This window comes from Zea mays, chromosome 5 (genome assembly GCF_902167145.1).
Source record: "Zea mays cultivar B73 chromosome 5, Zm-B73-REFERENCE-NAM-5.0, whole genome shotgun sequence".
NCBI classification, from domain to species: domain Eukaryota; kingdom Viridiplantae; phylum Streptophyta; class Magnoliopsida; order Poales; family Poaceae; genus Zea; species Zea mays.
Window position 1 is genome coordinate 209,072,842 of NC_050100.1, and position 13,768 is coordinate 209,086,609.

The 13,768-nt window shown below is 43.0% G+C and overlaps 1 protein-coding gene and 1 long non-coding RNA gene across 2 annotated transcripts; both read right to left on the reverse strand.

Moving 5' to 3' along the window:
* Nucleotides 1-273: 273 nt before the first annotated feature.
* LOC103627616 (uncharacterized) lies at nt 274-1,736 on the reverse strand. Its single transcript, XR_002262078.1, has 5 exons — nt 1,647-1,736; nt 1,506-1,572; nt 1,248-1,390; nt 1,090-1,161; nt 274-1,018 (listed from the first exon to the last, which is right to left on the reverse strand). It is a non-coding gene; the product is annotated as an uncharacterized lncRNA (long non-coding RNA).
* Nucleotides 1,737-10,304: 8,568 nt separating this feature from the next.
* Nucleotides 10,305-10,675, reverse strand: LOC103628820 (uncharacterized). Its single transcript, XM_008648945.2, has 2 exons — nt 10,526-10,675; nt 10,305-10,406 (listed from the first exon to the last, which is right to left on the reverse strand). Exons 1-2 carry the CDS (start codon nt 10,673-10,675, stop codon nt 10,305-10,307), a joined length of 252 nt encoding a protein of 83 aa, XP_008647167.1.
* Between the last annotated feature and the right edge of the window lie 3,093 nt (nt 10,676-13,768).

A 13,768-nucleotide genomic window follows, 5' to 3' on the forward strand; every position in this document is an offset into this window, starting at 1 on the left:
ACTACACACAAGGATCTCCATATTAAACAAAGCTTAGTTGCAGATTGACCACCACATTCGTTCATCATAATTAAATTGTGCAAACCACCACAGTACTTCTACATCATAAGCAAAACATAATATGACCGGAAAGGAGCATACCTGGTGCTCATTGCTTCTAACACAAGATAGAATAATGTAGTCTTTCTCTCTACCCTGAAATGAGTCTACACTAGCGACCTGCAAGAGGTATAAAACTTAAGCAAGCAACCTTCTATAATATAGATTTCTTCTTGTCCCATCTGCAGATATTAGTATGGATATGCAGCACATCCAGATAAGAGTTTGTGTATGAAACACATCAATATTTCCATAGTTGTCAAAGAAGCTACCTGCACATAGAAGAACATTGGGCGATTTGGAACAGGCCAAGGAAAATCAATTCCAGACGATTGCCTCTCATTAACAGTCACTCCATTTTGCAGTGTGCCTTCATAAAAGTAGTTGGATGGAAACTCTGAGAGGCATGGATGCATTCTATACTAGACCTATAAATCAGAGATGACTTGAGTTAGAAGTATTGCTGATGGTATAGAGTTATCAGCTCACTTCTAATTATGACTATTAATCCTGGCAATACCATTGTTTCAAGTTTTGACATAACTTAATAGATCGATAACAGCAGGAAAAACCAGATAACATCAGCATGAACTCATTTATGTGAAGTACAAAAAACAATAGTTTCCAAAATGTCTAATGAGGAGTAATTATCATGACATAAAAATGTAAGTAACTGCTATAACTAAATAAATCAAGAAAAAACTATAGCCATTATACATGGAGTGCCAAAGTTGCAGAATGAAGCAGGGAAAGGATAATAACACCAAGGTACATCATATGCAGGTATTATCTGTAGCCTGAATGGCTTCACTCCGAGGATAACAAGGCACTCAAAGAGAGATTGTGCTAATCCTGCATGGGCTGCTTTTTTGCACATGATGATAGGACCCAATTGGCAATGATCTCCGGCAAGGACAACCTATAATTGCAAGAGTATTAATAAAGGATAAATAAAAATAAAAGAAAAGAAAATACAAGTTTATATTTTACCTGCTTGACACCAAGCACCAAAGGAATAAGACATTCAGGCTCTATTGCCTGTGTGGACTCATCAATAAGAACCTGACAATAAAGTTTACTGTTGCATCAAAATATTACACAACAGGAATCATAGCTAACCGGAGACAACATGAGGCGACAATAATTACTTGTCGGAAACGGAAGTTTGAAAGACGAGGATCTCCAGCACCGACATAGGTGCAACAAATGACATCAGCACTCTGCAGTATCTCTCTTTCAGTGGCACGCTTTAGTGCCTTGTACTTCTTCTCATCACTACTGGACAATTCACCTGTAATAGTAGAATATGCTTGTCGGAATACTCACTCAATAATCTTTGCACATCACATCCCTCGACAATGCTTGATTGTGGCATAATGGTATCACAATAGTTAAACATGGATTACCTTGTTCATCTTTCAGTTGCTATAACTTGTGAAATTCACTCTTTTCAGAGGTATCAAGGTGCCTAACCTGCAAGAGTTAACATAAGCATCAGTGACATTCATAGCAAGATTAATTTCCACAAAAGCAACAATAGGATGTACCTGATAATGAAGTGTGAGATGCTGAACAGGAGACGAAATAGCTTCTCTAGATTTTGCACACAGCCTAACAACCTGTAGCCTAACGTCCTGTCAAAGTAAACCCATAGTCCACATTAACTCATGATCTGAATATTCCATGTTCTTGAGAACTAAACCCTGCAAAACGTACTTGAGTGTTCCACAAATCCCCATCCATTTTGTTCAGTAGACAGAGGACTGGTGAAAGTTCCCTTTGGCCCGGGAACAGGATTTGGATGTCGCCTAGAGGGGGGGTGAATAGGCGAATAAAAATTATCACTTTAAAACTTAAATCTTACTCTACTCGAAGACAGGATCGCAGTGGAGTGAAGAACCCTTCGAGTAGGTTGCAGTGGAATTGAAGTTCCTGTCTTAAGAATATCCTACACTTCAAGGAAAGCTAGTACCACAAGTAAGCAGTGAAGTGCAGATATAAAAGCGAGTAAGAGAGTCAAAATACAATACGGAACAGAGCACACAGACGCAAGGATTTATCCTGAGGTTCAGCCAAGCCTGAAATGCTTGCCTAGTCCTTGTTGGAGTTAGCCACACCTGGGCTTGGAGTCTGTTTCAACTCCTTCCTCCATTTGCTCAGATCTGTCAGTATGACAGATAGAGCCTTTCACTATATTGAGTTGGGTTACAACAAAACCGTGGCTGCTTACAAACTTCTTGACAGCACCCGGCAGAGTAATGATACACTCAAGACCTTGCTCTTGCCCTTAGCAGCACTTCTCCACTCTCTAAAGGCTTATAGCTTTGCCTTCTACATAAACTAGAGAGATACACACAAGAGGGAGAGTGAGAATTGATTCGAGTGATGTCTACACTTGTTGGCTACTCTTGTATCTTGCTTGAGGCGCCTAGGGGTCCCTTTTATAGGCACAAGGGGCCTAGGAGCCATTGGAAGCAATCCAGGAAGGCAAATCTTGTCTTCTGTCGGGTGGCGCACCGGACAATCCGGTGCACCACCGGACACTGTCCGGTGCCCGATTTCCTTCCAGAAATGGAGCAGTCGACCGTTGCAGTCCTGGAGCCATTGGCGCACCGGACACTGTCCGGTGCACACCGGACAGTCCGGTGCCCCCATCTGACCGTTGGCTCGGCCACACGTCACGCGCGGATTGCGCGGCCGACCGTTGGCCCAGCCGACCGTTGGCTCACCGGACAGTCCGGTGCACCACCGGACAGTGCGGTGAATTATAGTCGTACGCCGTCGGCTTCTCCCGAGAGTGGCCTGTTCACCAGAGTTCAGCCTGGCGCACCGGACACTGTCCGGTGCACCACCGAACAGTCCAGTGTGCCAGACTGAGCTCAGACTTTGTGTACACATCCAAGCCTTTTTCATTTCTTTTCTTTTCTTCTTCCTTCTATTTCTAACACTTAGACAAATATATTAGTACACAAAAACCAATGTACTAAGTCTAGAAACATACCTTCTCTTTGATTTTTACATCTTTAGCATTTGACATGCTTGAGCTTTGATGTTGGACTCATAAATCATCAAGTCAGCTTGACTTGATCTAGATTGACATTTCTTAGCTCCAACATCTTGCAAAGGTCACATAGAACATCTCCAAACATAGGAACAACCCAAACTAAAAGTCAAGGTGCACTTAGCTCTTTTTGGGCTGCTTCCAGTTCTGGTTTTGACACTGCTTCTTCTTCTAGTAACCTTGATCTCCTTCTTAGAGCTTGGTCTTGAGCCTTATGACTTACACCACATAACTAGATATGTTTCCTCATTGGTTGTAAGTCACGTCCTTATGCAGTGATCCTTGATGTGTCGTAGCTGTTCTCAACTCGATCACCCTTGACTTTGCAAGTCTTCTTCTTCACCCTTGGCTTTGGGTTCCTCAGCCTCTTTGACCTTCTCCCGTGCACTTGGTACCTCGAAGCTCTTCTTGCCTCCATCCTTGGCTTGATCAGTTGTCTCCGAGCTACGCACCCGAGTCTCACTTTATGCAATGTCCATCTTACTTGTGATGTCCATTATGTATCCATAATTCAGTTCTTGGACCATCACATTTGTTCACTTGTTGAACCCTGTTAGCTTTACCTTAAGCACCTGTTCAACACTTAGTACACTTGTTAGTCCTTTAATTGAGTTGTCATCCAAACACCAAAACTCACAAGAGAGCTTTCAATCTCCCCCTTTTTGGTGATTGATGGCAACACAATTAAAGCTTACATAAGAATAAGATTTGAAGCACAAATTTTGAATTCTAAGTTTATAGAATGCTCCCCCTAAATATGTGCTTACTTCAAAAACATAATTTTGGCCTCAAACGCCAATTTGCACATACTTAGGCAATTCGAAACATTTCTACACCTTAGCACTTTTTGGGATGCATTGTGTCAAGAATCAAACCATGATGCTATAACACACAAATGCACATAATCAGAGTTAAACACCATTCAATTTAGTGGATATATCACAGGAATATCAACCTACCACTATTCACCATTAAGATACCAATTTAAACTAAGATACTAATTTAAAACAATCTTAAAGCACCATTAACCACATGCACCATTATCCACATGACTATCTATTTCAGAATGAACACAATAGATGCCAATTAATTCATAGCAGCGGAAGCACTAGTCCATATGATGCAACACATATAATACTGCAAGAAGCATATGAATAACACACTAGCAAAGCTCAAACTAACACATCACCCCTTAGGATAAGCTTTCCTCTCAGGTTGAGATAAGCTTTAATGCACAACTTCTCCCCCTTTGACATCAAACACCAAAAACCATACTCAAGCAAGAACATAGGATGATGTTAAGGGACAGCAGGGTGTTGAGGAGGTAAACACTAACAATACCCCCCCTTACTCATTCAACAAATGCACCACAAGCATTTGAAGGAAAGTTAAGGTACATATACGCAGAAGATCAATACTTCCTTTGTACCTTTGCCCGGATGTGGTGTACTTCCTCTCTTGAAAGTATTAGTCTCTTGGGAGCTTCTCCACACTTGTGCCTGATCCTTTATCCTAACCTTTTCTTGTTGCTAAGACACCAAGCTTAGAGCAAGTTATAGTATTGTGGCACAAGATGAAGCTTCTATTCTAGTGATTACAAAAAGATGTCAATTGAAGCAAACTATCACAGCTACCAATTATAAGATACCAATTGCAAGATCATTTATTATCATAGCTCCATGATACTTAAGGACAAGCATCTAGTATCACCAAATTTTATAGAGCATGAGCAATCTAAAAATATGCAATTACTCATGACTTAAGATACCAATTCCTTGACTTACAGAGGTACCCCAGTCCTGATTGCTCCATTTCTTGCTCATCTTCTCTTTTCCACCATGAGACTACACAAGATCGCTCAAGATACAATTAGTCTCAAAAGACGCAAGTTATGTGTGCTCCCCCTACACTTGTGCATCAAGTATTTGAATAACTTGCACTTTGCACATTCTAGCTTTCTTAGAACTAGAGGGGATCACAACATATCTTGGTCACGGAATACTCTCAATTTCATCACAAATAGATAACAATTGAAGACCAAATTAAGGGTTGATTTAATACAACAATGCATGCCTCAAGAGGTATAACATTTACATGCAACCTAGACATGCTTCATACTTGACTATCATTACACCACATATACCAATTGAAAAACAACACTATCATGTTTATAAAGCGCAATGTCTAAGCACATCATAATTAAGAAGGTTCTTTAGGTACACCAGAAGAAACAACATTTTAAAGTATGGAGCACCTGAGCCAAGATACTACCAATTCAGAGGCAAGACCATAGCTGTGATCACAATCAATGGAACTTTAAGATATTCAATGAAATTGCATAGTTACATTCTCCATACCTTTGCCTTTTCCTGAATTGTCATGAGAGCACAAGTTGTTACTAATTGAGGGCTCCTTTTGTTCATGCACCTTATAGCTCAAAAAGGGTGCATTAAAGACACAACATGGAGTTGGTATTCACACACTACCAGGCTAGAGTAATCGTGTGAACATAAACTAAACAAAATGTCATATTTGCACATAGGTTAATCATTAAAACCATATATCATAACTCACAAAGGGATACAAACACAAAACGAGTTAATCATGATGGATATATCTAATGAAAAACTACCCATTAAATGATTCAAGAGACATAACTTTTAAAGCACACAATCATGATTAAGCAAGCATGGTTACGATCTTGGAAATCATTAATCATTGATTGAAAGGTACCCAACTCAGGTAATCAAAAAGCATAACTACTCCAAGGACAGGTAGCACAACAATCAGACTTAAGAGCAGTACTGATTATCAACAAAGTACTTAAGATACAGGGGTACCATCCTATGGAGAGCAGGTTGCAGAATCTCATCAAGGTCCTTCACTTGATTCACCAATAATGATTAAGGACCTATTCACCTTACTTCACTTGAGATGAACATGGGATTAGTGTCTCACAATAATTCAACCTCGGGTCAATGAATAAACACCAAAACAATTAATAGCTTAAGCATAGAGTTTGAGATAACCGTCTTAAGCTCTCCCATGGTCTCCAGTCCATCTCAAGGCACCTGCATGGTCTAGTTAGCACAATTTGGTACCCATCTTGGGATGGGTCCATATCGGTCATCCAAAAAAGCCTTTGGTACCCAAATAGCATTTGTGCTAGTCCTAGGTGATCTCATGATTGATCTAGCACATGGATATGATTTGGGTTTTCTAAGCGAATAAGATTGAGACAAATTTACTTGCTTAGGAACCTCACCTTTATTACATACCTTGGATAGATGACCCTGCTCACCACACTTGTAGCAGAAGCGTCGCTCACCCTGACATGACGCTTGTTGTTTGTCATTTTTCTTGGTGAGAGTCATCTTGGAGAATGCACATGCTTGGTTCATCATTAGCGGACAAGAAGTGATCGTGTGGCTCTTGTCATTGCATCCGAAGCATCTCCTTTTCCCTTCTCCCTTGTCGTTGTATGGACACGACGCAATGAGGTGTCCTGCCTTATTGCACTTAAAGCACCCCCTTTTCCCTTTTCTCTTTTTGTTCTTGGATGACATAGAGAAATGGTTAGTGCAAACAACATGATTAATTGAATCTTTACCTTTTTCCAAGCTCATGTTGATTTCTTCATCTTTAGGAACATCCTTCTTATGGAGCTTAACACTTGCTGCAGTTTCTCCCTTCTCAAGCTTCTTCACCACGCGCCCGTGGATATCTTGAGAAGGTTGAGCAATGTGTCTTCTCCTTAGTTGTCTTTGCTTCTTGTTCCCACACAATTTCTTTTGTAACCCTGCAGCTTGATGCTTATTCAAACATTGTCTTTCTTTTGAACAACAGGGGTTAGCACATGGTGATAAATTATCCAAATGCGTACTTGTGCAAGAATGAGGTTCACATGAGTTAAAACTAGTAATTACTACTTCATGAGCAATATCAAGCATGATATGGTCATCAACTAGTTTATTATGAGAATATGACAACATATCATACTCTTCACCTAGAGCAAGCTTTTCTAAATTTAGAATTTCTACTTGCCTCTCAAGCATGGTGTTTTCCATTTTAAGTTGAGCAACACAAGATAAAGCATCATCATTATTTCTTTGCTCAAATAAAATTGAATCATACTGTTGGACCAAATCATCATGAGAGCACTTTAGCTCCTCATGTTCTTTGGTCATCTTCTCCAGGCTATTGTTTGTTTTGATGAGTGTCTCCTCTAGCCTGAGAAGCGTCTCGCCTTGTTCCTTATTCCTTCTCAACAACTTAACCAAGAGCGCTTTGTCCTTTTTGTTGAGATGGATGTAGAAACAACGAATCTCCTCTTCTTCCACATCATCGGTCTCATTTTCCCTGTCATTAATGTTAGTGGAAGCAATACAGGAAAATGCACCTTGTGGTGATGAAGATTCATCCTCGCTATCATCCTCATATTCCTCCTCATCATGGCTTTCGTCTCCACCGACATTGTTAGCAATAAAACATTTATTACTAGTGGAGAACAAACCTGTCGACGAGGTGGATTCATCGTTTGGTTGCCATCGTTCTTGTTCTTCTCCCTTGGACAAGTTAGTATCACCAGAAATAAAGGGAGCAGAGGAAGTGCATATGGATTTAAAGAATTTCAACTTAAGTTTAGTCCATAGATCATGAGCATCAACAGATAAGTCACTGTCACTGCTCATGATAGCAAAATAGGCACCTCTAGAAAGAGAATCAACTAAGATGTTGCAAGCATGATGATTTAGAGATAGACATCTTAGTTCATCATTAGAAGATTTTTTTGCTAACATTAGAGGGAAAAATACTTCTACTAAAGACCTGTCTCAAATCAGGATCAACACTCATGAAAGCATTATAAATAGAGACAGACCAAGACTTGTAATTAGAGCCATCGCCTAAAAGAAGTTCTATAGTTACCTCTTGTGACGACATCGTCATCTCCGGACGGCTAAGCCTACACTAGAGAGGCCTGGCTCTGATACCAATTGAAAGTTCCCTTTGGCCCGGGAACAGGATCTGGATGTCGCCTAGAGGGGGGTGAATAGGCGAATAAAAATTATCACTTTAAAACTTAAATCTTACTCTACTCGAAGACAGGATCGCAGTGGAGTGAAGAACCCTTCGAGTAGGTTGCAGTGGAATTGAAGTTCCTGTCTTAAGAATATCCTGCACTTCAAGGAAAGCTAGTACCACAAGTAAGCAGTGAAGTACAGATATAAAAGCAAGTAAGAGAGTCAGAATACAATACGGAACAGAGCACACAGACGCAAGAATTTATCCCGAGGTTCGGCCAAGCCTGAAATGCTTGCCTAGTCCTCGTTGGAGTTAGCCACACCTGGGCTTGGAGTCTGTTTCAACTCCTTCCTCCGTTTGCTCAGATCTGTCAGTATGACAAATAGAGCCTTTCACTATATTGAGTTGGGTTACAACAAAACCGTGGCTGCTTACAAACTTCTTGACAGCACCCCGGCAGAGTAATGATACACTCAAGACCTTGCTCTTGCTCTTAGCAGCACTTCTCCACTCTCTAAAGGCTTATAGCTTTGCCTTCTACATAAACTAGAGAGATACACACAAGAGGGAGAGTGAGAATTGATTCGAATGATGTCTACACTTGTTGGCTGCTCTTGTATCTTGCTTGAGGCACCTAGGGGTCCCTTTTATAGGCACAAGGGGCCTAGGAGCCGTTGGAAGCAATCTAGGAAGGCAAATCTTGCCTTCTGTCAGGTGGCGCACCGGACAGTCCGGTGCACCACTGGACACTGTCCGGTGCACGATTTCCTTCCAGAAATGGAGCAGTCGACCGTTGCAGTCCTGGAGTCGTTGGCGCACCAGACACTGTCCGGTGCACACCGGACAGTCCGGTGCCCCCATCTGACCGTTGGCTCGGCCACGCGTCACGCGCGGATTGCGCGGCCGACCGTTGGCCCAGCCGACCGTTGGCTCACCGGACAGTCCGGTGCACCACCGGACAGTCCAGTGAATTATAGCCGTACGCCACCGACTTCTCCCGAGAGTGGCCTGTTCACCAGAGTTCAGCCTGGCGCACCGGACACTGTCTGGTGCCCCACCGAACACTGTCAGGTGCACCACCAGACAGTCCGGTGTGCTAGACTGAGCTCAGACTTTGTGTACACATCCAAGCCTTTTTCATTTCTTTTCTTTTCTTCTTCCTTCTGTTTCTAACACTTAGACAAATATATTAGTACACAAAAACCAATGTACTAAGTCTAGAAACATACCTTCTCTTTGATTTTTACATCTATAGCATTTGACATGCTTGAGCTTTGATGTTGGACTCATAAATCATCAAGTCAGCTTGACTTGATCTAGATTGACATTTCTTAGCTCCAACATCTTGCAAAGGTCACATAGAACATCTCTAAACATAGGAACAACCCAAACTAAAAGTCAAGGTGCACTTAGCTCTTTTTGGGCTGCTTCCAGTTCTGGTTTTGACACTGCTTCTTCTTCTAGTAACCTTGATCTCCTTCTTAGAGCTTGGTCTTGAGCCTTATGACTTACACCACATAACTAGATATGTTTCCTCATTGGTTGTAAGTCACGTCCTTATGCAGTGATCCTTGATGTGCCGTAGCTGTTCTCAACTCGATCACCCTTGACTTTGCAAGTCTTCTTCTTCACACTTGGCTTTGGGTTCCTCAGCCTCTTTGACCTTCTCTCGTGCACTTGGTACCTCAAAGCTCTTCTTGCCTCCATACTTGGCTTGATCAGTTGTCTCCGAGCTACGCACCCGAGTCTCACTTTATGCAATGTCCATCTTACTTGTGATGTCCATTATGTATCCATAATTCAGTTCTTGGACCATCACATTTGTTCACTTGTTGAACCCTGTTAGCTTTACCTTAAGCACCTGTTCAACACTTAGTACACTTGTTAGTCATTTAATTGAGTTGTCATCCAAACACCAAAACTCACAAGAGAGCTTTCAACTGGAGGACCCCATCCCAACCCCATTGCATCAGGACCAGTTCGACATCTAAAGTTTCGTCTGGTACTTACCCTACAGGTTTGCAGCGACTTGAAAGCTAGAGTGTAGAGTCCACACAACAATGCAATTTCCACATGCAGATCAGATAGCTCTGTGTCGCTCGATGTCAAGCGGACAACGATGCTACGATACCTTGTCGGCGTCGGCGGACTTCACCTTTTCGGAGTCGGCCTTCTCCTGCTCGAGCCTCTTCTTGAGCTTCTCCTGTCGCTCCCTCTCCATCTTCTACTCCCCGCCCATGGTGGGAAAGTAATATACAGACATCATCACTCCGTCAGTCCATCAATGTAGCCGTAACGACTGGATCGGGTAAATGGTCAACGGGAGGGGTTCAGGGTTTGGACCTGGATGTAGACGCTCTCCTTGGCGCGCTCCTCCTCGCTGAGCACGCGCCCCTTCCCATCACTGAGGAGGCGCCGGCCGCCCATCGCCGCGGGGGGCGCAGGGGCGTGCAGGCGCGCAGGGAGGGAGGTCAGCGCGGTCCGCATCGCCATCTCGTGCTCTCGTCGCAAACTCGGGTCGAATCTGGCTGGGCGGCACCTGCCCTTCCACTATGTTGGTCTGCTTTGGGCGCGCGGCTGGGAATGGGACGGTGGACTGCGCGTGCGCGGTTGGCGGATCGGAGGAGACGACGACGCGCGACTAGGGAGGAGACGGCGCGCGGTTGGCGGCCGGCCGGCTATGGCGCTCGGCTGGTGACGGCGGTTGGCGGCGTCGGCTGGATGTTTTGGGCGGCGACGGCTCGGGAAAGGAAGATAGGGTTTTGGCCGGCTGGTATTTGGGTCATCATTTTTGCACGCCAATAGGCTCGATAAATTGCACACATTTTTATGGCAACTGACAGCGCGATGCTATAGGTATGAATTGCCGACTGACAAAGCGACACTATTCACATATAAATATAACGACTAACACTCAGTTGGAATATAGACATATGCCGACTCACCATCTGTGGCCATGTATACCGACTAACAATTTGATGCTATTTCTCTATTTATAGCGACGGTCGTCAGACACTAATTTGGTGTTGTGGTATAGTGTTATCAGCTTGTACAATTTCAGCAAGAGTCAAAGGTAGCAAAGTAATATTTTTATCTTTATGCCTAAAAGTGTATGTATTACTCCTACCATGGTGAGGTGCATCAGTATCATATTCCCAAGGTCTACCCAACAAAAGAGAACAAGCTTCCATAGGTACTACATCGCAATCCGCATAATCAGAATACATACCAATGGAGAAATGCACTCGTACCATGTGTGTTACCTTAACCTTGCCTGAATCATTGATCCACTGAATGTGGTATGGATGTGGCCGTGGACGTGTGGTCAGGCCAAGCTTCTTGACCAAATCTGAACTCACCAAATTATTGCAGCTTCCACCATCAATAATAACATGTGCACGCCGATTCTCGATGGCAAAGAAAGTCTGGAACAAATTATGGCGTTGCTGCTTCTCTGATGATTGAGGCTGAGAACTAAGAACACACTACACCATGATGCTTCGAAGGTTCACCGTAGCATCAGCACCAAGCATGACATCATCATTAGCAGCAACATCACTGGAGTCATCATCGTCATCCTCACCGTCGGAAGCACTAATGTAGCCATCATCCGTAGCAATGTATGTTCGCTGACTCGGACAATCCTTCTTCACGTGACCAATCCCATGACAACGGTGGCAAACAATACCCAAAGAACGACCACTGGAAGGTGCTACAGGTGCTGGTGGTGAATTCTGTTTCTTGGCGGGTACCTGCAAAGGAAGTTTACCAACATGTGCAGCAGGTGTCGAGGGAGGTCGTGTGGACGCTGGAGTGGTCGAAGGTGTATGACTCGAGGGAGGTGTATGTGTCCGTGATGTAGAGGAGGCGCCAAAAGTAGCCCTAGGTCGATATTGGCGTCCCTGCAATTCCTTCTCTGCAAGCATAGCAAACTGGAACACCTTGTTGACAGTGTTAAATTCTTTGTAATCCACAATGTCCTGAATGTCACGCTGCAAACCTGAATAAAAATGGTAAAGAGCGTCCTCATGTCCCTCTACTATCCCACAACGCTACAATCCCTTCTGAAGCTCAGCATAATAATCTTGAACAGATTTATCCCCTTGCTCTAAACGCATCAATTTCTTACGCAATTCTCTATGATAAGATGGGGGAACAAATCTATCGTGCATAGCTACCTTAAGATCTTCCCAAGTCGTATGTGCTCTACCATCTCCAACTAGACTAGTCCACCAGACAATAGCAAAATCTTTAAATTCACTAGTGGCTTGTCTAACTTGATGTCGTTCAGGTATAAGGTGGGCAGCAAATTTCTGTTCTATCGTCATCTCCCAATCAAGATATCCCTCAGCATCATAATGACCCAAAAAAGATGGTATAGTAAATTTAATCTTAGCATAAGGGTCGTCAGAAGCACGATTGTTATTACCTTGCTGACGGTGTGGCATACCTTCTGTGTTTTGATGAAGACGGCGACGTAGGCACAAATCTCTGGTGGTCGCTTCATCATAATTACCTTCTGCATCAAACACTGCATCATCGGGAAGATGTGGACGAGGAGGTGGTGGCGGTGATTGTTGTTGTGTCTCCAACATAGCAAGTCTGTCGACAATCTCGGACAATCGTCGATCCAGCCTCTCGTAAGTCTTGCCAAGGTCCATGTGAATGAAGGTCTCATGCACTGACTTATGGACCGTCTCCTCCATTTGCTCCTTCAGGAGCTTGTTGTTTGCCTCAAGATCTTGGCGGCTAACACATTCATCGAAGTCTGTATGGATCCTTGCTTCTTCTTCATCGCCTGCCATCAAAACACAAAAACAGGAAACAAATGGTGAAGGTTATCCCTAATAATTTCACTACATGCTCCTCTCAGATGGAACACATGAACACACTCTAATGTATCTTACCAAGGTCTTACAAGTGTCTGATGAAATACAAAGCAAAGGATGGTACAATCGGAGGCTGGTTCGTGATACTTACCAAGAGGGAGTGAAACCACGATTGCAAGGTCAAAGCTGTATTGATCAGAAGAAAGTATGTGGAGCTTAGGAGGCCAAAAATAAATATCAAGGATTAGCAAAAATCAAGTGCAGATTAGCGAAGTTCAATAAGTGTCCAAATTGCTAGCTAAGACGTGTCCTATCGAAGCACAACAAGGTAAAGGTAATAAGGAACGGTGGACAAAAACTTAAAGAACCAGCAGAATGGCAGTTCTGTAAATAGAGCAGATTTTTCAGCACTAGTAGAAATCAAAGGCGTGTTTCCAAAGGAGTACCAGCAAAAGAGTTCGAAATATTCTGAATTTTTTACCACTGATCCAAAATCACAAAGGATGGAAGCACACAAAGTTTCACTTGAAACAGAGTTGGATTGTGACCTAGAGAAAATCACAAAGGATCTGTGAAATTCCTGAAAACACTTAAACAATTTTTTAAATTATCTTACTTATTTTTTTGAATTTTTTGACCGAACCAAACAGGCCGAAGGCGAGTTTAGGTCACCCCAGAATGGAGTCAGGAATCTGCTGTAAAAAATTGAGCTCAAACGGAGCACCGAGCGAAAAGTTATGCCCGTTTTATGGAAGGT

What these genes read in the sequence shown, in the direction of transcription:
- LOC103628820 (XM_008648945.2), bottom strand. Translation starts at nt 10,675, where the DNA reads ATGGCGATGCGGACCGCGCTGACCTCCCTCCCTGCGCGCCTGCACGCC. An exon ending in AGGAGAGCGTCTACATCCAG is followed by an intron (nt 10,407 to 10,525) that starts GTCCAAACCCTG and finishes GGCGGGGAGTAG; the next exon opens with AAGATGGAGAGGGAGCGACA.